The 27,085-nt window shown below is 41.2% G+C and overlaps 1 protein-coding gene and 1 pseudogene across 4 annotated transcripts in view; one reads left to right on the top strand and one right to left on the bottom strand.

Moving 5' to 3' along the window:
• RALGAPA2 (Ral GTPase activating protein catalytic subunit alpha 2) overlaps positions 1-27,085 on the bottom strand; it is a 190,102-nt gene that overhangs the window by 81,314 nt on the left and 81,703 nt on the right. For 3 of the 4 annotated variants that reach the window (XM_066622986.1, XM_066622982.1, XM_066622985.1), the window contains 10 exons: positions 17,852-17,980; positions 12,601-12,726; positions 10,727-10,785; positions 10,055-10,163; positions 8,413-8,523; positions 7,817-7,885; positions 6,819-6,956; positions 4,667-4,850; positions 1,571-2,342; positions 505-576 (listed from right to left, as the gene is read on the bottom strand). In XM_066622986.1, the coding sequence (XP_066479083.1) occupies positions 505-576; positions 1,571-2,342; positions 4,667-4,850; positions 6,819-6,956; positions 7,817-7,885; positions 8,413-8,523; positions 10,055-10,163; positions 10,727-10,785; positions 12,601-12,726; positions 17,852-17,980 (1,769 nt within the window). The remainder of the gene's footprint in view (positions 1-504; positions 577-1,570; positions 2,343-4,666; positions 4,851-6,818; positions 6,957-7,816; positions 7,886-8,412; positions 8,524-10,054; positions 10,164-10,726; positions 10,786-12,600; positions 12,727-17,851; positions 17,981-27,085) is intronic. The other variant, XM_066622983.1, reaches the window with a different exon arrangement.
• On the top strand, positions 2,414-2,534 carry LOC136650267 (5S ribosomal RNA; annotated as a pseudogene).

The raw sequence follows: 27,085 nt of genomic DNA, 5'->3' as shown, positions 1-27,085 counted from the left end.
ATAATCATACTGGAATATTACTTTGCTTAATGGATGTGTGGAGAGAGAACAAAAGAGTAGAATTGTAGGATAGGATTGCAGAGCAAAAGAAAGGTTTACAACAGATAGCATGGGAGGCAGTAACATTTTCCCATGGCCTTATGAAGGTACGAGGCATATTATTTAATCAGCTAAAACCTTGGCTACAGGCTTGTATGTCCATGGTTACGACTTCAAATCTTGTCTCACACACTAAGCTTTTCAACAAACTGAGCCAGAGCAAAAATTCAGGCCCTCCCCAAAATCCAAATGCATAAGCAAAAACAAAACTATCCAGGGTTTAGATCTGTTTTCATATGGCACTTCTTCATTCCTGCTTAAATTGGAAAAAGCACCAAACAATATTTTAAGAAAATAAATTATAGAATATTTCAGTTTTTCATAAACATTATATAATTGTATCATTATCTATAAAAGGATGAATCAGCATCAGTACAACTGAAGTGTTTACAAAGTTGAACTCACCACTGCCGAGAGTCCAAATTTTTCAGTTCTCTCAACAATTTAGAATTTTTCTTCAGCAGATGAAAATTTTTTCTGCAGATATTTAGGAACACAAATTATGGTAGTAAAACCTCATGACACATGAACATCTTTTAACTTTAATATTTCAAGTGGCTGACAGGAACACATATAATATAAAGCACTGCATCTGTCTTGTCTTTAACCACTCATCCAGTTGCCACTGGCAACCTTGAATTCATGCCCAGCCATGGAGGTTTATTCTTTAAACACACACACACTTTTGCTGTGCCTCTCCAGGCAGTGGCAGCTCTAACAGTGTTTCAGGTGCCGACAGCATCCTCAGCAGCTGGCTCCTGCCAGTTGCCTTTTTTCTTCTTCTTTAGAATGGGTAGGAAACGACCCTATGACACACATTGTAAAGAAAAGAAAATGGCAGAAGCAGGCTGCCAAGAATGCTATAAGCTCTTGAAGTGCCTAAAGAGATGTGGCAAAATGTGTTTTTTGTTTGTTTAATACAGAAAAAGGTAGGGAAAACTATCAGTGCTTCAACAGCTGATGAAGTGCTTCAATGCTGACCTCCATGTATGGGAACAAAAAAAGGAAAAGAACGGAAAGCCCCCTGTCGCCACCACCTAAGTGAGCAATGAAGTTTTTGGATGGGCAGGTAGGCTTTGAGATGTAATTAGAAGACTGATTTTCATCTCACAATTTTCAAAAACAATGAGTTATTACTATATCAATTTTATGAATATTCCATTCAGACAACATCAAGATCAAACTCTGACTCAAGATCTTAATTTGTGAATAAGCTATGGTTAAAATCAGCCACAAGTTGGATGTGGGGACATGTGAAGCTCAAGTTAGTTTAAGATCAAAAGCAGAAGCTTTTGATCACCAATCATGTCACATGAAAGAGAAGGGAGGGGGAGTGAATGAGGCCACAGCTCTGCAAAAGTTATTCACGTACTGGGAAGCCATGGCTTCCCAGTATGACTGAATTGGGTCAGTGATGCTATTTCCAAGAATGATGAACAATTGCAATAACTAAAAAACTCTTGGTACTTACCTTTTATCCCAGGAATTCATTCCTAAGTCATTTAGCAAGAGCCTACATACATGAAATGGTGCTTGGGACTGTGCAGCCCTTGGAACCTTCTGACTTTCAACTTTCATATTAAGATTCAAATTGCATCCACGTACATACTCATTTTCTATACAACTCTGTTGCATTATTGCTTCTAGGATATCATTCTCTTGGTCACAACTCATGACACATGGTGATGGCGATGGCTCATTTAATTTTAGCGGTGGACGTAAAAGGCACTCAGGACTACTGTTTCCAATCCTCTCTAGTAACTCATCAAGAGCATCTTCTCCTTCATATATCTGAATGCAGTCTGCTGGAGGCTCAAAATTCTGTTTATGATTGTCCAACTTGTCGGTAGACTCTCTTTCATTTTGATTTGGAAGGCAACCAGTTAATGGTCCATTCATCAGCCTCCCATCCCATGAATATTTCCCTGAGATATCTCGTACAATTACTCTTACTTCTGAGAAGTTTCTTGCTGGTTCATCATCTATCACCTTTTCTGTAGGAATTTGAAGGTAAGATATAAGAGTACTATCATTAAATACAAAGAGCTGCAAGTTTGGGCTTCTGAAGACTTCAGAAGACAGTTCAGAAGATTCCACATTAGAATTGTTGTGGTTCTCACTAATAAGGCTGTGAAGAACAGCAGGTCCTCCATTGAGGGGATAATGACCCAAATTGTTTACTAGATGTGCCATGATCATTCGTGCAGTTAAAGGTATTAACTCCAAGCTCCTCCTCCTCCTTTCTGAAAGTGATAGAAACAAAACATTAACAAAATAAGCTAACATACACCTACTTCAACACACATCACGTTATACCTAATCTAATCTGTTACCCTGCACATGCCTGATCTCGTCTGATCTCAGAAGCTAAGCAGGGTCAGGTCTGGTTAGTACTTGGATGGGAGACCGCCTGGGAATACCGGGTGCTGTAGGCTTATACCATAGTCGTTCGAGACTGAAGGTTGCCAACAAACCAAATATAACCTAATCTAGAAAACTTTGCCCTTTCAAAATTTCTGTCTTCTATTTTGAAAAGTTAAATTTCTATGTTATTTTAAACATTTCAGGGGCCCCCATATCTGCTTTTTCACAACCGTGGATTGGATCCGTGGCCCCCCATGGTTCCTGTTTTCCCCGAAAAACGGAAGTAGCTTTAGATTGGAGATAAGGGTTTTGTAAACGAGCTGCAGAGGTCAGAGGGGACTGCGAGCTTCCAGGACCCTGCAGTAGGTCAGCACTGCTCCCCAGGTAAGTAAAAAAAAGCCCTGTGGCAGCAGCAGCGCTGCTATCTGTAGCACTATCGTTGGAATTGGAGCAAGGCCACTCCCCTTAAGGCAGTGGTTCTCAAACTGGGGTGTCACAATGCCCCAGCCTGAGAGCCCTGGACTCTGTCCCCTTAAGGGGTGGGAAGGGGGGAAGGCAGCAATGCGATCACCAGAATCATGTTGACTTTGAGGAGTGCAGAGGCTTGCTTTAACTTACCAGAGCCTGGAGTAGGCTCCTGGGGGTGCCGGGAGCCCTGCATGAGCCTCCACAGGGCTCCCAACCATGCAGTGACACTCAAAATAACTATTGTGTCCCACTTCCAGTTTCGCAATTGCAAACAGAAAGTAGATTGTGATAGTTACTTTCAGTGTCTCAAGTTGAGTGTTTTGCACATTGGGGAACCCTGTGGAGGCTCGCATGGGCTCCCCATACCCCCGGAAGCCTGCTGCAGGCTCTGGTAAGTCAAGCAAGCCCCTGTACCCCTCGAAAGCGATATGATGGCATTGCTGCCTTACCCCCTCCCCTCAAGAACTTACAGCGGGGCTCAAACTCTCTGAGAGTTTGATAACTGCTGCCTTAAGGGGAAATGCCCTGCTTCCAGTTTCCCTTCCAAGGAGCCCCGTGGGTGCTCGCGACCCACCAGTTTGGGAACCACTGTTCTACTAAGTTTATTCAGAAGGATTCAGCATAGGTTCCTCTTCTCCTTCCAACAGGTCCTTTAATTAGTAGTCTCCTACTTGCCTCTTTTTTAAAAAGCAGTTTCTGCTCTTTTAATCACTTCCTTCTCAATCACCAGTGTGGCCTTGACATTCCTGAATTGACTCTTAGTGAGCCTGCTTCCTGGGCCAGGGTGAATTATTGGTTTCCACTTTGCAGTCAGAGCAACTGATTACTGGAGTGCATCTGGGCTCTGTTTTTGTTCTTCACCCTGGCCTATATGCTTCCTCTTAGAAACTGGAATTTCTTTTAGTTTGCAATAACACTGTTGCAATGAACATTATGATACCTAACTCTACTTTTCTGATCCCTCCTCCTTTCTTTAACTTTTCTTACTAATACTTCCAAGGTCTTACAGTTCCTTGTCCCTGGATATTGGATTATTATCTCAAATACAATATAAAGTCAGAATTTATTGAGCAGTTTGTACGTATAGTTTGAATAAAAAGAGAATGCTGTAAATAACCTCTGCACTCCAGTTAGATCAGGGGTCTCCAAACCTTTTGGCTAGTGGGCTGCATCAAATATCTGGTGTGGTGTGGAGGGCCAGAAAAAAATTTAAATAAATAAATTAGAGATGGAACTTAGATGAGTAAATAAATGAATGAATGGGCTCATTCATTCAACCTCTCTGGCCCTCAGAACACCCTCCAGACACAATCAGAGCACAGTTCTGGTCATGTTCAGTTGAGTGGGCCAGAGGCTTTCAGGGGACAAGGGGTTGGCCGTGGGCTGGAAAGAGGCTTGCTGCGGGCCGCATCTGGCCCCCGGGCCAGGGTTTAGAGACCCCTGAGTTAGATATTTCAAAACTCTACACTTGTTTGCTTATAATTTTGGTTTTCTAAAGCAGATTTCTGACAACAATTTCTGATTTGGAAAACATTTGAAGAGTTTCTGCTGTTTTAACCCAATTTAGTTCAAGCATTTCGCATTTTTTCCTCATGGGCTTTCGGATATAAGCAACATACAGGTTAGCTTTAGAAAATGTTCTGGAAAACATGTAATTTTCCATATGAAAATTCTGTATCAAAATGTTTCATAGTGGATTAAAGCAAAAAAGTGTTGCTGCATTTCCCCCGGTTACCTTCAGCAACAGTGAGCAAATCATTCAGGTCTGCAGAAGACTGAAATTGTATGGGTTCAGAATTCCTGATACTTCCAAGTGGCAAAAATGGATCATAGATATCACTGGACAGATCTGCAAGACTTAAAAGGTAATGGCTTTGCTGGGTATATGTGCTTGAACCATGAACACAACTGTGTAGAACCTGAAAAAATTAGAAGATATAGCATAAATATATATAAATATATGGAACACAAAAATATAGACCTTTCCTCAAGAGTACTCCATTAGTTATATCAAGGCTATGAAACATCTCTGATGGGTCTCTGAACCTCCAATTGCTACTGCATACCTCTAGGCTGTGCCTGGAGATTGCTTGAATTCTCAACTCCCATATTTGTTAGCAAGCAGCAGCTTTCTCAGGTTTTTTTTTAAATGCACACAGCTATGCCTATTCATTCCAGCAGAGCATTTTCTTTCCACTGTTGGTGTCTCTCTCATGTTTTCTTTCTTACTCTTTCTAGATCAAGGCCCCTTTGGGACAGGGAAACTTTTTTCATTGATTTTGTTATGCTAACTGCTTTGTAAGTTTTTTTGTAGATAAGTACAGTTCAATATAAATATTAATAACCATATCAACAGGAAACACAGCAGCATGCAAGCCTCATCGCAGAATGCTGAGCAAGATGCAAGATTGGTTTAATCCAACATGCTGTTTCTACTTCACACATTAAGTACACCTAAAAATAAAAAAGTGTAAATGTAACAGAAGTTTGCACACACATGCATCATAGAGAAACATTTCTCAGGGAATTGAGAACACACACAATGGAAACCCTGGTATCAGGGCCACAGTCTTACTCAAATCTAGGTTGGAAGGATACACTATCTAGAACAGGGGTGCTCAAAGTTTTTGGCAAGGGGGCCACAACATCTCTCTGACACTGTGTCGGGGGGCCGGGAAAAAAAATTAATTTACATTTCAAATTTGAATAAATTTACATAAATGAATATATTAAAGACGTAAAATGAATGAATGAATTCAATCCAGTTTATGATTCCATTCACCCTAATAAGGGGGGGATCTTCATGCCAGTTTATGATCCCATTCACCTGAATAAGGGGGAGGGATCTTCATGCCAGTTAATGATCCCATTCACCCTAATAAGGGGGGATCTTCATGCCAGTTTATGATCTCATTCATACACACAAATGGGGGGATCTTCCACACTTTCAGACACATACACCCGCCTGCTCACCTGCCCCCTCGCCCTCCCTTGTTTGCTTGGGCTGCCTGCCTGCTTGCCCAGCTGCATGCCTGCCTGCCCGCCCACCTAACCACCCTTCCTCGCTAGCTAGGGCGGCATGTGCTGCTGCTGCTTGCCTGCCTTCCTTCCTGGCCGGCTGGCCAGCCAACCAGCCCTCCCTCTCTCGGAGATGTGCTGCGGGCTGGGCTCCCCTCCCTCATGCGGGATCTCTCTCTCTCTCTCCCCCCTGCACTCCGCTGGCTCAGGTTGCAGGAGGGGAGGGGAGGGGAGCCAAGCCCAGCCCAGCCCAGCCCATGGGCAAGGCAGGAAGAGACCTCCCCCCATCTCTCTCTCTCCTGCACCCCCCTGGCTCAGGTTGCAGGAGGGGAGGGAAGCCTAGCGGAGCTCAGCCCAGCCCAGCCCATGGGCAAGGCAGGGAGAGACCTCTTCCCCCCCCCCCCGCAGGGGATCTCTCTCTCTCTCTCTCTCTCTCTCTCTCTCTCTCTCCTGCAGTCCCCCGGCTCAGGTTGCAGGAGGGGAAGGGAGCTGAGCCCAGTGGAGCCTAGCCCAGCCCAGCCCATGAGCAAGGCAGGAAGAAACCAGCCAGCAAGCGCGCAGGGTCTTTTATAGTGGGAAGTAACGTGAGACCTGCAAGTCTCACGTTACCTTCCCACTACAAAAGGCCCTGTGCACATGCTGGGCTTGTCTTTCCTTCGCTGCCACTGAGCTCAGTGACAGCGAGGGAAAGCAAGGCAAACTGCTTTGTGAACAACTCCTGTTGAAAAGCGGTATATAAATATTCTTATTAATAATGTATAATACTAAAACTGGTTTTATAAAGTTGTTTCATTAAACCTCTGTTCATAACAAACTGCATAATTAAGCAAGAGAAGATGAAGCATTTTGAGAGGATTCTTCATACTGACCCTATAGATGTAATCAAGCAATGGAGCTTTGGGAGAATGCTGATCTTCAAGACTAGAATTAAGTACAGGCTCCAGCAGCATTTTCACTGGTAATGTCACACACCAATCCAACAAGCAAAGTAATAATGAAACTATAAACTAAACAGAAATAGTTTATTCGTTTATCTCTGTTATATAGGTCAGATTAGTTTTACTCAGAAAATCAAAGATGGTAATCCAACAAAGAAACTCTGTAAACGGATGCTGCATGCACACACTCTGAGTTAAGAAGTCTGATCAAGCAGCCAGGACTATGAGCATGTATGTATGAGCAAATGGTTTGGAAAACATATTGATAGACCAGTGTTTCTCAAACTTTAAGCATGGGGACCAACTTTTTAGAATAAGAATCTGTCAGGACCCACCAGAAGTGGTGTCATGACTGGAAGTGACATCAAACAGGAAAATTTTTCACAATCCTAGGCTGCAATCCTACCCACACTTACCCAGAAGTAAGTCCCATTGACTATCTTTGTTAAAAGCATATATGTAGTAGACTGCTAAAAGCACAGAAGTATAACTCTTCCCCCAAATGCAGTCTCATACCATAGTAACATCAAGTCCAATATATTAAAACTAAAATATTAAAATGAATGGGGACCCACCTGAAGTTGTTTTGCAGCCCACCTAGGGGGTCCCAACCCACAGTTTGAGAAACACTGTGATAGACTGTTTGGGAGGTTGAAGGAGGAACAAATACCACCATTCTTCTCTTGTCTTTTTCCCCAGCAGCAACTGTTAACTATTCAAACCAGTTTGTCTGAGGCTGTGGCTGTGAAACTCCATGTCCTGGATTGGATTTTCAGGTTGGAAAATGCACATCCACAGTATATTTTCAAATGCGTCTCCCTACCCAACGTCCCATCCCATTGGATCAGGGCAACAATGTTTAAACATCAGTTCCATATTAAAACACCGCATTTTCAGACCATAACAAAAGACGGTTTATCACCACATACCTTTTTATCATTTTCCACAGAGGAAAACTCTGCACTAGGCAACAGAAATGCAATGGTGGCAACAAGGATCTGTGTAAATTAATTTTAAAATGGTTAATATACAAAAATGTATTCCTTCCCAAAAAGACACACTAGCCTCGATTTATGAAATTGAGTTAGAATTTAATAGCTCTTTTGAATTCCATCCATTATCTTCCCAAATAACTTCTCCTATTTTCCATCACCTCCACATCTCCAGTACTTAAGTACAAGAAAAATCTGCTAATGTTGCCCAAATATTACATCCAGAGGAAACACTCAAATTAAGTACATTTAATGCAAATTTGCTTTTTCGGCATAATTTATTCTAACAGAATCCTGATGACAGGATTTGCAATTTAAATATAGTTTTATCAGTTCTAAATTATTACCAAATAACTCATTTAAAGGAAAGCAATTTGCCATGTTTATACACTTATTCTAAGGACATTTTTACTTCATTAAGTATTAAAATCAAGTGACGTACACACTCTGGATAAGGTTATTATATTTAAGTGAATAACTAAACACAGTATATCAGATTACCATGCACAAATGTTTTAGAAGATAAAACATACTTCAATAATTTTTCTGGGTAGAGAAGATTTGTATTGCTGAAGGTTTTCCCAGTAAGACGTCAACAACTGAAAGACATCACATGCTGCCTGGGCTATCTGTTTCTTAGAAAACTGTAAGGAGTTGAGAAAGCATCCAATAAGGAATAAAACCAAAGACAACACACATGGAAGCATTTGTATACAAGCAGGTACTATTTGGGGGGCAAAATGGCTTATAATAAATTTATGACTCTACTTATAGCTAGGAAGGGGTTAACAGCTGTACCTATTCAACCCAGCATAGACAGAATCTTCATCTCTCCAGTGAGACTGTTGTTGGTGTCTCTCTTGTTCTTTTTAGATTGCAAACCCCTTTGGGACAAGGAACTATAGTCAGTTCCTGTTATCTGCCAGGATTAGGTCCCTGGAAAATCTAGAGGATACTGAATTAGCAGATAGGAAGTTCTGTCATCTGCAGAACTCTGTAGGAGTTTGGTACAAGGGATATCCTGGGGGGGGATGGGGTCATAAGAATTCAGCAGAGACCCTTGGGACACCAGTAGAGTGCAGCAGGAAGTGCCAAACTATCTCTGAATGCTGCATAGACCTTCCAGAAGCTGCAGGGACTTTCAGAATGGCAACCGCAACCAGAGCAGACCCCTTAAAAATGATCAGTGGAAGCTTCTGCTGGCCATTTTAAAAGCGTTCGCATTGATGGTCTCTGCAGCTTCTGGAAGGCCTCTGCATAGCGGATAAGGTGCAGATAATGAGAGAAATTAGCAATTCTCCCCCTTCCGCAAATAAGTGAATATGCAGATAGCAAATTTGTATATAAAGGTAACAGACTATATCTTCCTATTCCTATACTTTGTCAACGGCTTTGAGAACTGTTGTTTACAGGCAGTATATCAATATTCTAAATCTTTGTGTAGACCAGATGTATATGATCTATACATGATGAGAGAAGTGAGCACACATCCAGTTGCTTCATGTCCATGTCAGATGTCATATTAGAATTAAATTCTTGCCCCTCTATGTGTGTACATGAGAGGTTTCATTTAATATTACATCCAATCCATGTGATGTCCAACTGTATCTGCTTTCCTTCATGATTGGAAGCACCTGAGATGGGAGCCTACAGCTCCTTTCATACAGTGTTCTTCTGAGCACTTACTTGAAATAAGAAGGGAGAGATTTAAGTACTTCCAGGAAGACTCCAGATCTGCTAACAATTTTGTGCACTCTTCTAGGAGCATATTTATATACTAAGGCTGAAATATTATACACATCTTCCTAAGTAGACATGCCCAGGATTGGGCTATAAGCTTACTCTAAAAAGCCTAAACCAGTTTTTAATCTGTCAGACAATTCCATACTTTTTCCACCAGTTTCAACTGAAAACAAGTGATGTATACGATAAACAAATTGTTCATTTCAATGCTGCTCCATTAACCAGAACTCATAAAATGGACATTTGTTCTGAACAGAACTCAGCAAATAATGTTTTACTTTAAGAACACTACAACTGTTCTAATTTGGGTTAGATTTTGCAAACCAAAATTTGCTTGCAGATTATTTGAGAATCTCCCAGATTATTTAAAATTATTCTAAGCATTTGAAATATTTTGCATACAAACTACAGAAACGCATGCAGTACTTGTACCTTTAGCGTCACACCTAAAACATTAATCACATCCTTTACTTGGGGGTGGTTTGTACATTGTACTAGTTCTTCACATAGCCAAAGTCCAAGACAGCAAAGAGCTAAACATCTTCAAAAACAAGAAAAATGTAATTCAGTAAAATATAATACTCTCATTTTTCAAGTGGATTGTAAATAAGCAGTAATGCACAGGATCCAGGTTGCCACGCACTTAAAAACAATGGGTTTCATCTTGGGTCTTCTACTTGCAAAAGAAGTCCAGTTTGTGTGTGTGTGTGGGGGGGGGGAGCAACTTCTTCTACAAATGGTACAACACAATTCAAATTGTGTCTCATACTTGTGCTGGATCCTAAACCTAGTTATATAGTCATTCTGACACAGCACAAGCTTTGGTATTCTTGCACCCAAGCTTCCCACTAGCTCTGTCATGCTAATGCAATTGCACCCACATTAGTGGAGACAGAATCTCTTCCTACCCCATTACATGGACCCAAGGTCTTTTTGGCAGTGCCCCATTCCCCAGGTATAACACTGTACTTCAGCTATAGCAACACAAGTCATTTATACCTTGTTAAAACTAAAGGACATCAGCCAATAACCTTCCCAGAGGATCAATTTTTGCTTCAATTTATATTCCACCACCAATTTTTTCTGTTTCATTCAGCATTTTACCTTGAAGCTTCACTTGGTTCATCTGCAGCATTCTTCAAAAGAATATTTATGAGGTAACACTAGAACAACAAAAATCATAATGTTAAACATTGCCCCTCCCATGAACATATTGCAGAAGAGTTCTACACAATTCACATAGGGTGGGTAGGATGGAAAAAATATAGGATTCCAATATGCTCATTAGACATTCTGCAACAGCGTCTCCCAATTTCAGTAGCCCTATCCATTTCCCACCCGTGCGAGTCAAAAAAAATATGAGGAATTGTATGGAGCTCTGAAAGAATCTGTTTCCTGCTTAAAAGACAAAGGTGGTTTGAGAAGACTCACTTCCCCTCCTCCAGTGAAGTTCTACCTGCTTTATGGCTAGGAGAAGGTGCTATCAACAAATGTTTAGATTGCCTTTTGGAGACAGGGAGAATCCTAGAAAGCTCAATAACACACTTTGCATGCAGAAGGTCCCAGGTTCAAGTCCTGGTATCTCCACTCAAAAAACAAGCAAAAAAGTAGCACATGATGGGAAACACTCTGCCCAACAAGTCTGAATAAGCCCATCAGTGTTACTTAATTCAACTTGGGCAACCCAATCCTAAATTGCATTGATGCTGCCAGGCCACATAGCCTGTACTGCATCCAGTGCAGCTTAAGAGGCAGCTGGAAGTCTCCTTGGGGTAAGGGGATATAAGTATTTCCCCTTACCCTGAATAAAGCCCCAGCCGTCCCTACAAGGCTTCTTGGATCTGCAACAGTTATATTACTGGTGCAAATTCGGGAAACACAGTGTAATGCCAGACAGACTTGGGGGAGGGGGGTTAGGATATGGTGTGCTGCTGTAGCCACCCTGCACCCTCCTGGACCCGTTTCTCCCTGCATTCCACCCTCCCCTGTCCCAAAGTGTCCCCTACCTGCTTCCAGTACGTCCCCTCACTATCCCCACGCCTCCTTGCACAATTTTACTCGCTCTGGTCAGTACTGGGATGGGATGCGGCACTGGCTGCCTAGTGCACGCCTTTTTGCTGGCACTGCCAGCTCTTAAGTAGCCACAAAAGTGCCTTATGGCATGGTTACAGCACTCTTAGGCAGCACAGGGACAGCACTGCTGGTTCAAAAAGATTTTAGGATTCCACTGTAAGTTTAATCTAAGTGAGAGTAAACATATAAATAGTTAAGCTACTGTAGATAACTCGCCTATAAGGTGAGAAATTTCTACCAACAAACCAAGTGTAGATCATCTCATCTTGTCACTCAGGGATCAGAGCTTTAAAAGTGCCTGTGGGGGGGGGGGGGGGGTCTGTGAAATATCTGAGGAACATTTTGAGTGATTTCAGATAGCTTATAAACATGCAGCTTTTTTACATTTGTTGGAGGCTCGTTGTAGAGTCTTCGGAGCATCCTTGTTGTTAACTACAAGACCAGAAGCACCTCTCAAAATGACAGTTAACAGTATAAAAAGTTGTCTGGCAGCAGTGGAAGCACAGAGCGTTGAGGTAAGCTGTTTATGTTGCTTTATATTGGTGCTGCATTTTGGAAGGTTTTCAAAAGTGCAAATGGTTTTCTGCAGTTTCAGACCTTTTTTTTTAAAGCAATGTTCAATTCTGTTGCTTTAAAGGGGGGGATGGCACACAGTACTACATAAGCAGCTTATTAATGTCTTCAAAAACAGTGGTGTGATTCAGATTCTTTCCCCCCTTTCAATCAGGCTCCAGGGCAAGCTGCAGTTCCTCCTCACAAGCATCATTCCCAAAGTTTTACCCCTGACTAATTCGGGGGTCATGGAACATCCAATGATTTTTGGTTGAAAACCTGTCCTCAACTTAGCTGTGAGATCACCTTATAGGGGAATTGCTACTGTATATATCAACAGAGATAACAGTTACTTTGACATCTGCAGTTCCTGTGATGATTTCTGCTTCAGCAACAGGTTGCAACAGTGAGATTTCTTGGTAGAGATTAGGAAAACAAACCAGGGAACCAAGAATAGTATGCGCTTCTAAGCGAGGTGCCTATAAGCAAAAACAATTCCAAAAATATTACTCACAAAATGTTAATTATTGGAGCGGAAATTCCCAATTTCCCCCCATTTTTTCACCTATTTTGGACCTTTCAACTTCCTACCCTCTTAGATGTTGGGGATGCCACAGTACCCTGAGGCAGATTCTCCTGGAGTAACACACAAAGAAACTTGACCCTGAGCCAGCTTATTGGTTTCTGACACCCACCAAGAGCAACTTCAAATGACCAGTGCCTCAGAGAAAGCAGAATGTGTGAACACAGGCTATAACAGGTGAGCAGGACTACCAGAAAGCTAAGCAGGCCCACCCTGGGATGTGTCTGAAGGAGATACCAGAAGCTTCATGAAAATTGCTACTCAGTGTGAATTGTGTATGAAATGGAATATAGGATTTAACATTCTTGTAGTTATTTCAAGTATAATTGGGTATTAGAAGCTGCATTCTGTAAATGGACTTCTTCTGGATTGACTATGCCATGTCATACTTAAAGTAGTGATGTACATACAGGTGGAGCCTCGGTATCTGTGGGTGATCCATGGTTTTGGCTTCTTCAAGCCTCCGAAGGCAACCAGAACTGCGCTCCAGTCACCTCCTTAAAGCCTGCAGGGGTCACGTGCATCCACCCGCGGGCTTCAGAATGGCCATTTCAGATCTAAAAACATCACTTCTGGTTTCCCTAGGAAATCAGAAGTTACTTTTTTGGCCTGAAACAGCCATTTGGAAGCCCACAGAGGCCACAAGCGGATGCGTGTGGCGCCTGCAGGCTTCAGAAAGCCCTCCTGAGGAGACTCAAACACAAGCTCTTATCCCTTTCAAAGGTTTCAGGTTGGGCCAACTCTAGTTCAATGTGGGTCTGGGGAACCCACATTGAGCCAGATCTGCAGATGGAAAATCTGTGTATACCAAAGACTCACCTGTGCCACTATAAAAATCCAAGAATGTTTTCTGCAGTACATGGACAGAAGAGCAGTTCAAATTCTACATGTGGAGCAAAACACATTCAGATTTCTACCTTCTTTCTCAACGAGTCACACAGACATCTTTGCCTTGCCATGCTTTGACTTCCCATCTCATTCTCTGAACTGCCACCTTTTGAAACCTATCAAACTGCCTGACTTGATTACAGTATTTCCCTCTAGCCTTTCTGATTGCCATTTACTCCTTTGGTCATAAAATTTTGTCTGACCTGGACAACATATTCACCTCTGACTTTTCTCTCTGATCACTTGCAGGTCTGACCCAACAGAATATGAACAGCTTCAATTTTCAGACAGACAAATCCAATTGACAATCTTTATCATTTAACTAATAAATTAAATAGACAGAACTTCCTCAGGGCTAACGATGTTAGCTAGCAGAAGGAGGAAAAAAAAATCTTTCGCTGGAACAGAATAATGCCATGGTCCAGCTACCCTCTGGAATTTGTTACCATATGGCATCTAATAGTCTTGTTTTTGAATAAGAGGAGTGAGAGGTTAAGGAAGAAATGATATTAGGAAGCAAGTAATTCATGTAAACTGATTTTCTTCTAAAAAACAGTGCTTTGCATAAGACACAGAGAACATGTATATGTGTGTATTCATGTAGCAATTTGCCTTAGATAAGAATGGTTGACCAGAAGCAGAATAATTACCTGTTGTTACACAGGGTAATACATGAACTTAAAGATGTTCAATCTTTAAGAACTCTGAAAAATATCAGTGGGAAAAGATGTGACAATGTGCCACATGCAGGACGAGAGAGAGATTGGATTGAATGATTCTGAGGGGACATTCAATCAATGTAAAATACCAGAATATGCCTATCATAGGTTCCTGCTGGAACAAGTTTGGATTCTGCCTGAACGTCGAAGTCGTGGCTTAGTTCAGTACTAGGTTTCTGAGATGTTCAATTTTTGCTGCGCAGGTTGCTATTTCAGGGGGAGCAAAACTGTTTTTGCAAAATCTTTACCTTGTACTCTATTGTGTTTTTTTCATACATATTTTCCACCAATTGTTCCTCTAATCTGCTTCTGTTTTGGGTACATGTGGAGAGAATTGTTATAAAATATTTATATAATGTGTTTAAACAAAAACATCCACAAAGTTGTTTACAAAGCACAAGACATTTAAAAAAAGTTATCTGTCCCAGGGGGCTCCCAAATGTAGATAGGGAACAGAAACCGCATCTCCATGGCAGAGGCAAGTGGGCTGACATTCCCTCATACCAGGATGCGCATCCCACTGAAAGTAAAGATGAAGCCCTAGTAGTTGAGTGTTAGAGCAGAAGGTCCAAGCTTCAATTTCCATATAAAGTTGGGAAAGAGTCATTTGAAAGACTCTTCCCTGCAGAGCAGCTGCCAGGAGTAGAAAAACCAGTAGTTTGACATCATACAGGAAGTTTTCCTATGTCCTAAGTAAAGCTCAGGAAAGATAAACTGAAAGTATTAAATGAAAAAGAAATGGAGAAAGGGTCTTGGGAAATGGTAAGTGATAAATCATCTCTGGGGAACAGAAGTTTAGAATTAGCCAAAAGATTGGTCCAAAGCTAGGAAGAAGGCTCAACTCTGTTTTATAAGCTGTAGATGAGATGGAACTACAGATAGCAGGATGATGAGGAGAGCTGGAGTGTTTTAAGATCTTTACTTCAGCACTATTTTTGAATCAAAAATTACTCCAAGTGGCTATTTAACCCTGAAAGTAGCACTTACTTTAGAGTAACAAGTCCTTAATTAGATTAGGACATATTTAATGCCATGTCTAATTTGGCCATTTGTCTCTCTCAACTAGAAAACCTTTCTACCATGTAGAGCTACAGACAGATTGATGAGCTCCTCTAGGCAAAAACTGCATTCATCTGAAGGAACATTACAGGGACAGATGTATCCCCATGTTTCTGCAGTGTGTCAATGCTGTGTTTTTTCTAATGTTTGAAGAGGAGATACATCTATGAAAGCATTTCTAAAATACAGGGCTAGGAATAGTGACTGGTGAACGCTCCCACACATGCATTTTATATGCATTTGTAACATGCTCCCTCTTTTAAACACTGGAATGTGTTTAACACAAGTCTCTGCCTTTCTAAGCTGCCACTTGTATATTGAGTGTCCAGGCAGTGGGGAGGTTGAGCTTGAAATTACCTAATAAAAAAACTTCCCCCTTTTCAACACCACTGCCCTTCTTGTTTCGCTAAGTAGTCAAACTGGAAATGAGAAAAATTAAATGAAGCCAGTACATGTCCAGAGTTTTGTTTAATAATGGCCACAAAAACAGAAGACTTCTATTGCAGAAGACATTCCCCTGTAAGGTGGCTCCAGATGGCGCACTCCTCTGCCCATACACTACTATAAAAGTTGCATTGTTGCTGCCTTGCAGTTGTTCTAGTTGTATATATAAATGGTAATCATTATTATGATATTCTGTTATTTCTACAGCATAAATCATGTAAGTTTGTAAGAAAAGCTCCGAAATCACTGAGGGACATCATAGGCAGTTGTATCACTGGGGTTTGTGTCACCTGGTGTGGGAGGCCAGCATGTCACTCTCATGACAGACCTCCTCCCATGCAGTGGGCGGAGCAACACCCCAGGTGGTGGGTGTGGTGATGCATGGTGGTTTTTTGGTTATAACTTTTGATACAACAGAGATATTTCAACGTGGTTTGTTTCATTGCATTCTGCATGAAATCACAAATCAAATGATATACAACATCAGGATACTATTCGAGAATACCAAGATTTTAAAAATTTTGGCCAGTAGTTGTATCACCCCCGCATGTGCATCACTCAGTGCTGCCCACACCTCCCAGCAACACAACTAATAATGTGCATTAATAAGGCTATGTGAATGAAGTCATCCATTACCAATTAACAAATTCTGCAATTATAGTGCCCATTGTCATGGTATCATGAACCCAAAGCATCATAATCACACACAAAAAAAGATGCTTATGCATAATATTTCTTTAGAGGCAAACTTAATGAAATTATACATTCAACCCACAATTTTCCTTAGACTGCATAAGAAGCAGAGAATGAAATATTTCCCAAGTAGTGCTGACATTTGTTTAGGTACAGATAATGTACTTCAGGTTGATTTCGAATTTTTGATCACCAACTTATCAAAGTTGAAGGAACAATTCACAGCTTCATGATTTTAAAAAGTGATTGCAGATTTTACTGCTAGCATCAAGTATCTCTAATACAAATTAATATGATTCAAAAAGCTCATTTCTTGGAAAAATACATAATCGGGATATTTCAAATAATCTGAAAATCAAGAATGTCTTTGGAATTTGTCTGACTTGACAAGGACTGCAGGGTTTTTGTCCATTAACAAATGTGATTACTTGTTCTCTCAAGCTATAAAACAGAATGGAGAGTTTAATAGTCATTGTCATGGTTTTTAAACATGTTCTCAAGGTGTGCTACAGAAGTAATCCCTGTTCAGATTACTTAGCTGAGTTCAAGATTTTGTGCCTGGACTATTCTATGAGCAGCATACTAAGTGAAAACCATGAATACACACACACACACACACACACGTATGTATGTATGTATGTATGTGTGTGTATGTGTATATATATATATGTGTGTGTGTGTGTATACATATATACACATATACATATACACATATATACACACACATACATACACACACATATGTAAGTATGTATATATATATATGTATGTGTATATATACATACACACATATATATACGTACACACACACACACACCTTCTTTATATATAAATATATATCTTCTTTTGCTTGCCAATGCACCAGCCCTTTACCGCATGTAAGATATTCCACATGTAGTAGGGCATTTGCAATATTCATTTATTTCAAAAAACCTAATGACATTCTGAAACCCAAGTCTTGCTTTTAGAGTGCGAATATACTGCAGCGTTAGCGGGAAATGATTTCTCACACTTTGTCCTTTTGATGAAACACCTTTACAATACTAGGATGTCACCTTATCCTACAATTTCACACATCAGCTGCCATGGTGTCTGCCCCAAGAGCCCAGTTTCACATCGCACTAATGAGCCAACACCTGTTAGAGTGGAGAAATCTGAACCTTGCTAACAATTGTGCATTCTCACGGGAACATGGATATTGAGCATTGCCATACTTACCTCCAACATGTTTGTACTTAGAACTCTCGCTGCAGCTGTTATGAAGTCTCCTATCAGCAATGTGAAGCCAGGTAATCCCAGGAAGAAAAAGCAGGGAGGACAGTGCCTTATGACAGTATTCAAAACATCCTGAAAAGGACAAAAAGATCTTCTAATTTTTAAATGGTTTAGCCTTCTTAAAAAGTCATTGGTTGCATAAACTAAGTGCTTTTTTTGGATAACAGCATCAGTAACCTATCCCCAAGCAATGGACTGTGGGAGGCAGTAAACTTGCTACACAGGAAAGCTCAGCTGTTTGGCAGGAGTTTTGTTGCAATTTTCTCCCCTTACATAAGGGAAGACATGCACTTCAGCACTGGAGAAAGGCAGTATGTAAAACCAGATTTTTAAAGAGGCAAAAACATTTATGAAATCGCAGTCATTATATGAATGGAGATGGGGGAGAAAGACAAGAGAGATTACTAATCTTCAGCAATAAATACAAGCCACTTGTGTTCATGATGCTACTGCACTTGCATTCCACACACACTCAGAAGTGCAACAAAAGTGCACAGTACACAAAACCCAGGAAATTGGGCATTTTGAAATAAAATTATAACAAAAAGGCTCTCCATGTCAATATTTTGATATATAGTATTACTACACACACCCTACCACCGTAATAAGAATGTCACATGCAGGTTGAAAGCCAGCACTAACAGCTGATATATTTCCCGATTCTGCAACTATTAAGTAGCAGTTTGACGGTGCTCTGCTCTAACAGATTTACCGGAAACCTTATTCTGCTCTTGAATACCTTGCACTGAGGGGGTCCTCTGACTCTCTCTCCAGCCAGACAGGCATCTGTTACAACTTTAATTCTTGCCTGTTTCAGAGTCAGAGACTTCTGAAGCTTAAAAAAAGAAAAAGAAAAAAAAGCAAGCTTGGGGGGGATGTCAACCAATAACGTCCATCCCACAATTGGTTCAATGCGGAAATGTGCAAGGGAAGAGGAACTCAGAGAAGGGCAAACATTTTCCTTTTATCCATCCATTTCTTGGCTCCCCATCTGTTACTTCCTATTAATCCATTGGAAGGGCAGGGTGAAAAAAAAAAATTGGGAGTTCCTCCTTCAGCTGACTCAGCCTGCATTTATTTGGATGAAAAATGCACTAAGGCTGTGAGTGCAGTTTGTATAACTTACAGTACTGTTATAACTCTACAGAGGTATACAGTACCTCCATAATTTACAGTACTGTTACTGTGGCAGCAACCATTTTTGGGAGGGGGTTTCCCAAAGTGAAGCCTTAGGGTGGAGTTCATGTACAGGGGGTGGGTCATCACTGACAGAACAGCTCTGATCATTCTAAACAAAGTGACCTATTTCTAGGAGTCATCGCAAAGTCTCCATTTTACTTCACCCATGAATGATCAAAGGAAGAGGATTCAACTTGCCTCTTGCTCCTTTCTAACAGTTGAAGATAGCCCGTTCCTAAGAAACAATGCAATATCTTCCTCTTCCATCAGTGACTCAGAGCCCAGTCCTAAGCTCAGCGCTCCGGCATTGCACCGGAGCGCAGTCGCGAATGTGCCATAACACACGTCTGCGAGGCTTACTGCCAGGCCAGTGCCTGTGCTAGCCCACAGGCCAGTGCTGTGCTAGCACTGACCAGTGCTGGGCAAGCGCTGGGCAGGCACCCATCCTCCACTGCTCAGTGGTCTCACGGACCGCCAAGCCACGCCATAGTAAGCAGGGATGGGGAGGAGGGAGGCGTGGGGAGGGCGGAGAGAGAGCGGGTGGGAGGCGTGCTGGGGGAGGAAGTGGGGAGGCAGGAGGCGGATCTGGAAGAGCTCAGCTCCATTGGATCCTGTCTGTTTGCGTAGGGCTCAGAGCCCTGCACGATCGCTTTTACTTTACTGCTGACCTTCTGGTCGGCGGTAAAGGGAGTAGCCCCATTGCAGGGCTGCTTCCCTTACCCGGGAGAAGGGGACAAAAGTCCACAGCAGGTTGAGGCGTGCAGGATGTGGCGGCAGCCGTTCTCGGCACCGCTGCAGCCACGCACCCTGGGCATCTCAGGATTGGATTGCCCCTAGTTTAGCCCCAGGATTTGAGACCAGCAGTGGTTGCTCCACCTCCATTTGGGCTATGAATGGCAAATATCTATCTGTAGAGTCTCTATTAAAAAATAATTAGTATTCCAACTGCATGCCTGGAGTGAGGTGCCGGGGGGGGGGGGGGAAGGGTTGCTATTTGTAGCCCATGGGTTCTGTTTCTAATGGCACTAGGATCTGCTAATCTCATGACTGCTTCAAATCCTAGGATCTGCAAATCCATGATTGCTTCAAATTCAGTGTCCAACAATGCAGAAATTCTTTGCTTGCTTTCCGATGAAAAAGTTAAAAAATTCTGAAAGAACGTGTGATATTAGTATGGTTGCATATCTTCGCAATGATGCTTGGGTTTCTTCAAGGTACTGTCCTTCCCTAGTTTTTGAATAGACTTGCAGCCTACCCTTCAAGAACTTGTGGCTTCCTGAACATTCCCACTTGCAGGGTGAGAGAGGAAAGGTGAAAACTTTCTTTATCTGGTTGGGCTGAAAAGGAAGCCTATTCAGTTCTGCCACTGTAGGCAGCTTATTAGAAAGGGGCAAGTTGTGAAGGATACTTATTTTTATACTTCTATCCAGCCTTTTGGTTCTTCTGAGAAAAATTCTCTCACCTAAACATAGAAAAAGACTGCTTCTTTCAATACCATACAGAGCTCTAAAGGTAGGCTGCCTTCCTGACTCAAAGAACTAGCTCCAAAGTAAACAGGAAGAGTTAGTGGGTAACTGCTTTGTCTCCTGAAATTTTGAGTTTACTTTGCCGATTAAATTGACTAGAACTAGCTGTATCAGAAAAAGAAGCATTAAGAGCATAGTAACAGCCCCACTAGATCAGACCTGGGACAAACAATCACCTGCATTCACCTGGGACAAACTGCAATCCCAAAACATTATCATACTTTTAAAAAATGATATTAAGAAAACAAGAAGTTCCAACTTCCCATTGAACAAATATGGTAAAATATTTGAATTTGTCAGTTTCACCCCCTCAACCCAAAATGAAATGTTACTGCTTATGCCAAAGGGCCACAAGAATAAGAGGAGAAAAAAAGAAAGAAAAATACATTAATATGGGAAAGTGCTGGTAAAAAAATCAAATGGAAATGGAAGTCAAAATCTTATACAAATCTCAGTTTGATAGTAAGAGGATGTCAATAAAAGAAAGGCTTAGTTTAGGACCCCCTTCTTCTGAACTGTTTATGATCTTTGAGCTTCAGGGCCTATTAAAAGACCACAGAAAATTGCTGTTCCATATAGCTGAGGCAAGGAAAGTTGCAAAACCTCATATTTTGCTATTGTAAGCAAACACAAAAGCTATTTTACACAAAAAGGTAAATGAAAGTTTCGTATCATAACAGACAGCATTTTCACCTTTGAAAACACCACTCAGGTTAATGTTCAAGCTGGTTTTAATCACTTTCTGTGAAAGGCAATATCAGTCAACGCAAACATTCTAAAAGAATGAGCAGATGGACGCTGGAGCCCATAAACTCCAGTTCTGAAGGCAGAACAAAAGATCCACCTTTTCCATAATTAAGGGACTGATTAATGCACTGGGCTCCTCACAACACACCTGTAATTACTGAGCGAGGTAAGCATTGTGCTGTGCGCCTAGTGTCTGAACAAGCTACGTAGCAGCAGATGGGACTGCATCTATGTTGACATATGCTACAATAAAAAGACTCAGGAGTCTTGGCACGAAAGGCAGCACAGAGTAGATTTTTAAAGATTAATAAGTACTAATTGTTAACCTTGCTGTACTTTTGTTAATTCCATGTCTCCACACATAGGAAAAAAAACTGCATTTTCAACTCTCTTTGTAAATTTAGGAGAAAGATTCTGGAACATTTCCAAGTAACCACAGATGAAAGCGTCACAAGCCTTCAAGCTTCAATTTAATCCTGGATAGTGAAGTAAAAAATAGTTGAACAAAGAATGTTAAGTGTGTATGTGTTTCTGGACCAGGTTAATACCAAAGGGATTTGCAAGATGTAAGTATTCTTTAGCACCAATTCTGTAGCTACCATTTCTCAAGATGAAGCTCACATAAATGAAGATATAACACATACACAAAGGAGGCAATACATGTACAAGGCTCACCGTGGTAGAAAAAGATAAATAAAAAGTGAAAAGAACTGTCATCCCTGTGCTATGAATACTCCTTTTACACCACAAACAGAAAACCCCTGGAAATAACTTGTGCTTTTCTATCAGTATATATCATAAATGTCCAACCCAATCCTATGCATATTTATTCAAAAGTCAGTCATTGTGTCCTCTCAAGTAAGGGAGCCTAGAATTTCAGCCCAAAGTTGGAGATGCAAGGCAGAAGGATGGCATCCGACCATTCATAGTCAACACATTAAAACTGATAATCTGGTTCTGTTGTCACAGTCCATATGGCTACAGTATCATTTCAAGAATGCAAGGAGATGCTGTACCAGTAAAACCAAACATTTCTGCAGTCAATCTATTAAAGACCTAAAATTGCAAGTTGACACCAGCTCTTCAAAGTTAATGCATGGGGCAAAACAGTATTATAAGACAGTAAATTGACCAAGACAACTGGAAACAAATAGACTACAAACACTGCATTATGTAAGGCTATGCACAGAAACTTTATCTAGATGTGAACTGTCAAAAGGGTCAGAGGACAAGTAACTCCATGGGGAGGATAACAGGCACCAATACCTGACATCAAAGTTCCTCTAAAGCCAACAGATCCTTTCTAGTAAGTTCATCCCCAGTTGTGATGATGCTATATATTTCAAGAAAGTGCACATTCAAGTGTGGCAGTCTGTTAAGCCAACTTTCAGCAATGCTATTTTTCATATTGTGGCCAACATCATCCTGAGCAACCCTGAAGCCTCTTAAGAATTGACTACTGTGCTTGTTCAATGAAAGCCATATGCAGATTGTAAAGTGACAGAAGCAATTATATAGAAGGCATTCTGAAAAGTGAACAAATCCAATAAAACTGTTGTAAGGTGCTCTAAGCCCAGGGGACAGAGCCAGATATAAATCTAAGTAAGTTCCAGATATAAATCTAAGTAAGTACATGATTTCAGGAATCAGAGCTCACAGATGAACCCAGATGAAAAAAGAGTCCATTATAGTTTAATTGCTGCATAGCAGTGGAAGACTGGAAGAAAACTTTGAAAGAGTTCACTGAAGAACAGAGTGACAGAACACATGCATTCTTTATTCCTCTTTGCATTGTGGTTCTCGTGAAAACACAAGAATATAAGAAGAGCCTCAATGGAATAGGGTGAAGGCCCATCTAGTCCAGCTTCCTGTATCTCATTGTGGCCCACCAGATGGCTTAGGGAGCACACAAGACAACAAGAGACCTGTATCCTGTTGCTACTCCCTTATATCTGGCATTCTGAGGTAGCCTAAAACTAGGAGATTGCATATACCCATCATGGCTTGTAAACTGTGATGTTTCTTTCTAGAAACTTGTCCAATCTCCCTTTAAAGCCATCTAGGCCAGGCAACATCACCACATCCTATGGAAAAGAATTCTATAGATAAAATAAAATTACCCAGTGTGTAATTAGTCTGTTCTAATTCTTCCAACATTCAATTTTAGTGGATGTCTCCCAATTCTGAAGATAAACCTTGTTTACAGCTGACTATGAAAGGAATAGGGAGTTGCATAATAAACAATTTAGTCACTGGTCTCTCTGTTTCATGAGCCCGACAAGCAAATTACATTTACTTTCATTTCTGTCTTGGGGGAGGGGGAAATTACGCTGATGCAGAATACCCATCTCCACCACATTCATCTACAGCCATTTTGTTTTACAAGACAGGGAACAAATGTTTAAATACTACATTCATTGACATAAAGCACAAAACCTCAAAAAGGTATTACTGGTCAAAGGAGTCATTATGGGTCACAGTGACAACTTGCACGGCATGAGGTCCTGACAATGAACAACATATTCCAGGATCTAACAAACTGAAAAGTAATGGATCACATGGAAACATCTCATCATTAGTTTACACTACAGGATGAAAACAGAGCTTTTAAAATGCCAGTGTCATGCATTTCTTTTGAGTTCTAGCTGGCCAAAAGAAAAAGAAAAAAATCCTTTGAAAGTTATTGCTCAAATATGACTTCACAACTTGATAACAAAACAGAATGATGCAAATTCACAGAAAGATCATTCCAAGTCATTCATTGTTCATGGGTGTGAATTGCACAACATCCATTCTGAAAGGGAAGACATTATCAGATAAAATATGCAAAGATAAATCTTCCATACTTTGATTATTCAAACACTCAAAATTGTCTACTACTTCAGAAACCAACAGAGATGACATGCAAGATACAGAAAGCCACTGAAATTGCATATGAAAGGGAAGAGTGTCTTCAGCACATTTTGGTTTATGATCTGCGACCTTTGTTGGTGAGGATGCAACAAAACCAGTGAAGTACACTCTGATTGCAGAAGTGGAGAAACATCTCATCCACACTGCTGACAGCTTATTTGAACCAGAACCTCAACTGAATGCCATAGCCGATTTCACATCACAAATCAGCATATACACTGTTCCATATTAGCTAAAAATAATTGGTCACAGCCATCAGACGTTCAGTTAGTGTGTCATCTAGAAAGGATGCACATTATCTTTGACAGATACAGTCAGTTCTCTTTAAATGCAAATTCGCTATCTGATCCACAAGGAGAATTGCTACCTTCTCTCATTATCCATGCCTCTGTTCTTGCCAAAGGCTATGCAGAGGCCTTCCGGAGGCTATAGGGACGTTAAGAATGGTGCCTGTGACTAGTGTGGACCTCTTTAAAATGATGAGTGAAAGCTTCTACTAATAATTTTGAATAGATTTGCACTGCTTGTGGGAGGCATTCTGAAGGTCTCTGTAGCATTCAGAGATATTTTGTCACTTCCTGCTGCACTCTGGAGGCTTCCTGAGGTTCTCTGCTAGATTCTTCTGCTAGCAAGGAAGGTACTTCCCCCTCCCCGGGAACCCCTTGTACCTAACAAACTATGGATCCTATGGGATCAATGGGATTACCTGCTAATTCACTATCCGTTAGGGTTCCCAGGATCCTAACCTAGTGGCTAACAAGAACTGACTGTATTCCAGTTAGTCGATTGTGAAATCAGAAGTGGGTTGCAATTGCATTTTTTTTCCAGAGTACTGTGGTGCGGGGAGCCCTGTAAAGTACCCCTAGGAGGCTGGTGCAGACAGCGTGTAAGTAAAAAAGAACCCCTCTGTCCCCACTGGAGATGCGATCCTGGGTATTGCATCGCCTGCCATCCCCCTGCAGACTTATCGCAGCTCAAACTCTACAGGTGAGTTTGAGCACCGCTGCCCTAGACGGAAGGAGTACATCTCATGGATTAAAATTAGAAGAGAGTAAATTTCGGTTGAACATTAGGAGAAACCTCTGAATGGTACAAGCAGCTGATCCTGCCCCCCCCGGCCCAATCTGCCCTGTTTTGCCCTTCCCTGCCCAGAAATGCCCCCTCCCCACCACTATCCAGCCTCCACCACCACCCTCTCTCAGGCCCTGTGCCACTCGGCGCCTTACCTATCTACACCAGTGGTCATGGGCTGGATGCAGTGCTGGTGGGGTGGTGCAAGCTGCACTGCAGGTGCTGCTTACTCACCAGGTGTAGCAGAGCACTTTATGGTGCTTTTGCAACACCTTCTGCTGTGCAGAAACCACTGCGCCAACAAAGCTTGAAGATAGGATTGCACAGTTAATCTGTTATCCTGCTACTGAAACCCACTGCTTCCAAAACTTCTATAAACTACTATTATTCTCTTCTCGTTTATGAGTTGGAAAAGTACCTTAATCTTTTTTTGGAAGATAAACATGTTATAACTTTCAAAGCACAGGCTCAGCTTTACCGGGTTCTTTGAACCCTCTTCAATTTGTTTACATGCTGTGTAACATCTGAGAACTTAAACTGGACAAAATAGCTTACCTAAGTATCTCAAGTACAGCTGTACTAGCACATGCTCTTCTGATATAATTCAGCTCAAGATGACATTTCCTTTTTAATAATAAAAAAGGGAATTGCACCTGCCCGTGGTACCAGTGCCCAGGCAGGTGTATTTTAGCAATTCTGTGGCAGCTGTCACAAAATAATTGAAGTTGGAGTATTTATGTTGATTTTTAAGGATTCTATACACCTAATTATCTCAGGGCAATGAGTTGAAGGCACATGATTCAACAACCGCACTGAAGCTAGGCAGGTTTTGGTCTGCTTAGTGCTTCGATGAAAGACCACTTGGGAACCCTATGTATGACATATTGAATTTCAAGATAGGAAAAAAAAATCAGGACATAAATAGAATATATGCTCCAACAATTTGACATATCCAGGTGGGAAGACCATGGCTGTGTGAAAAGATTAAAATGCATGTTTAAAAGTCCAACGTTTCGTTCTGTAACTTTTTCAGGGAAATGAGCCTGGATAGGATATGTTGCTTGAGAGAAAGCCAGAAATAGCAGTTAACTGCTGTTTCTGGCTTTCTCTGTAGCAGCGTGTCCTATTCAGGCTCCTTTCCTGACTAAATTCTGAAAAGGTTACAGAATGAAACACTGGACTTTTTAAACATGGATTTTAATCTTTTCACACAGCCATGGTCTTCCCACCTGGATATAGCAAACTGTTGGATTATTGCTAACAATGAAAACCTACAGACATACAGAATACATGCTTTTAGAACAATCTACAGTGTAAGCAGAGGAGAGAAGCAAGTGAGAAACTTGAGGTCTAGTTTCACTACACTTGAGTAGTACAGTGCCAACACTATGTAAAAAAATGTTCCCAGTCTGACCTCTGACATAAGGGCAGGCAACACTATCAGAGTCTTTCAACTTTCAAATTATTTGACTCCCCAGCTGCAGTTTAACACAGTGCAGTTCAGTTGACTTCAGTGAAGCCTTAGGTAAGAGCTGTGAGCTCATTTTATAGTGGCACCTTCAACTTTTTTTTTTATTTAACAATTACTAAAATATCACATGAAATATACATCTTGTATAAGCTCCATTGTTTGGACTGCATTCCCGAAATCTGATTTTGTACATGACATAAAATTGTCAGTGTGTCGTTACTGAAGCAAGTTTTTCCACATATGCTTGAGAAACTGCATTAAAAAAAATCA

Source organism: Tiliqua scincoides, chromosome 4, assembly GCF_035046505.1.
Source record: "Tiliqua scincoides isolate rTilSci1 chromosome 4, rTilSci1.hap2, whole genome shotgun sequence".
In the NCBI taxonomy this organism is placed as follows: Eukaryota; Metazoa; Chordata; class Lepidosauria; order Squamata; family Scincidae; genus Tiliqua; species Tiliqua scincoides.
The sequence above is the reverse complement of the archived record's forward strand: the minus strand, read 5'-3'. Positions and strand labels throughout refer to the sequence as shown.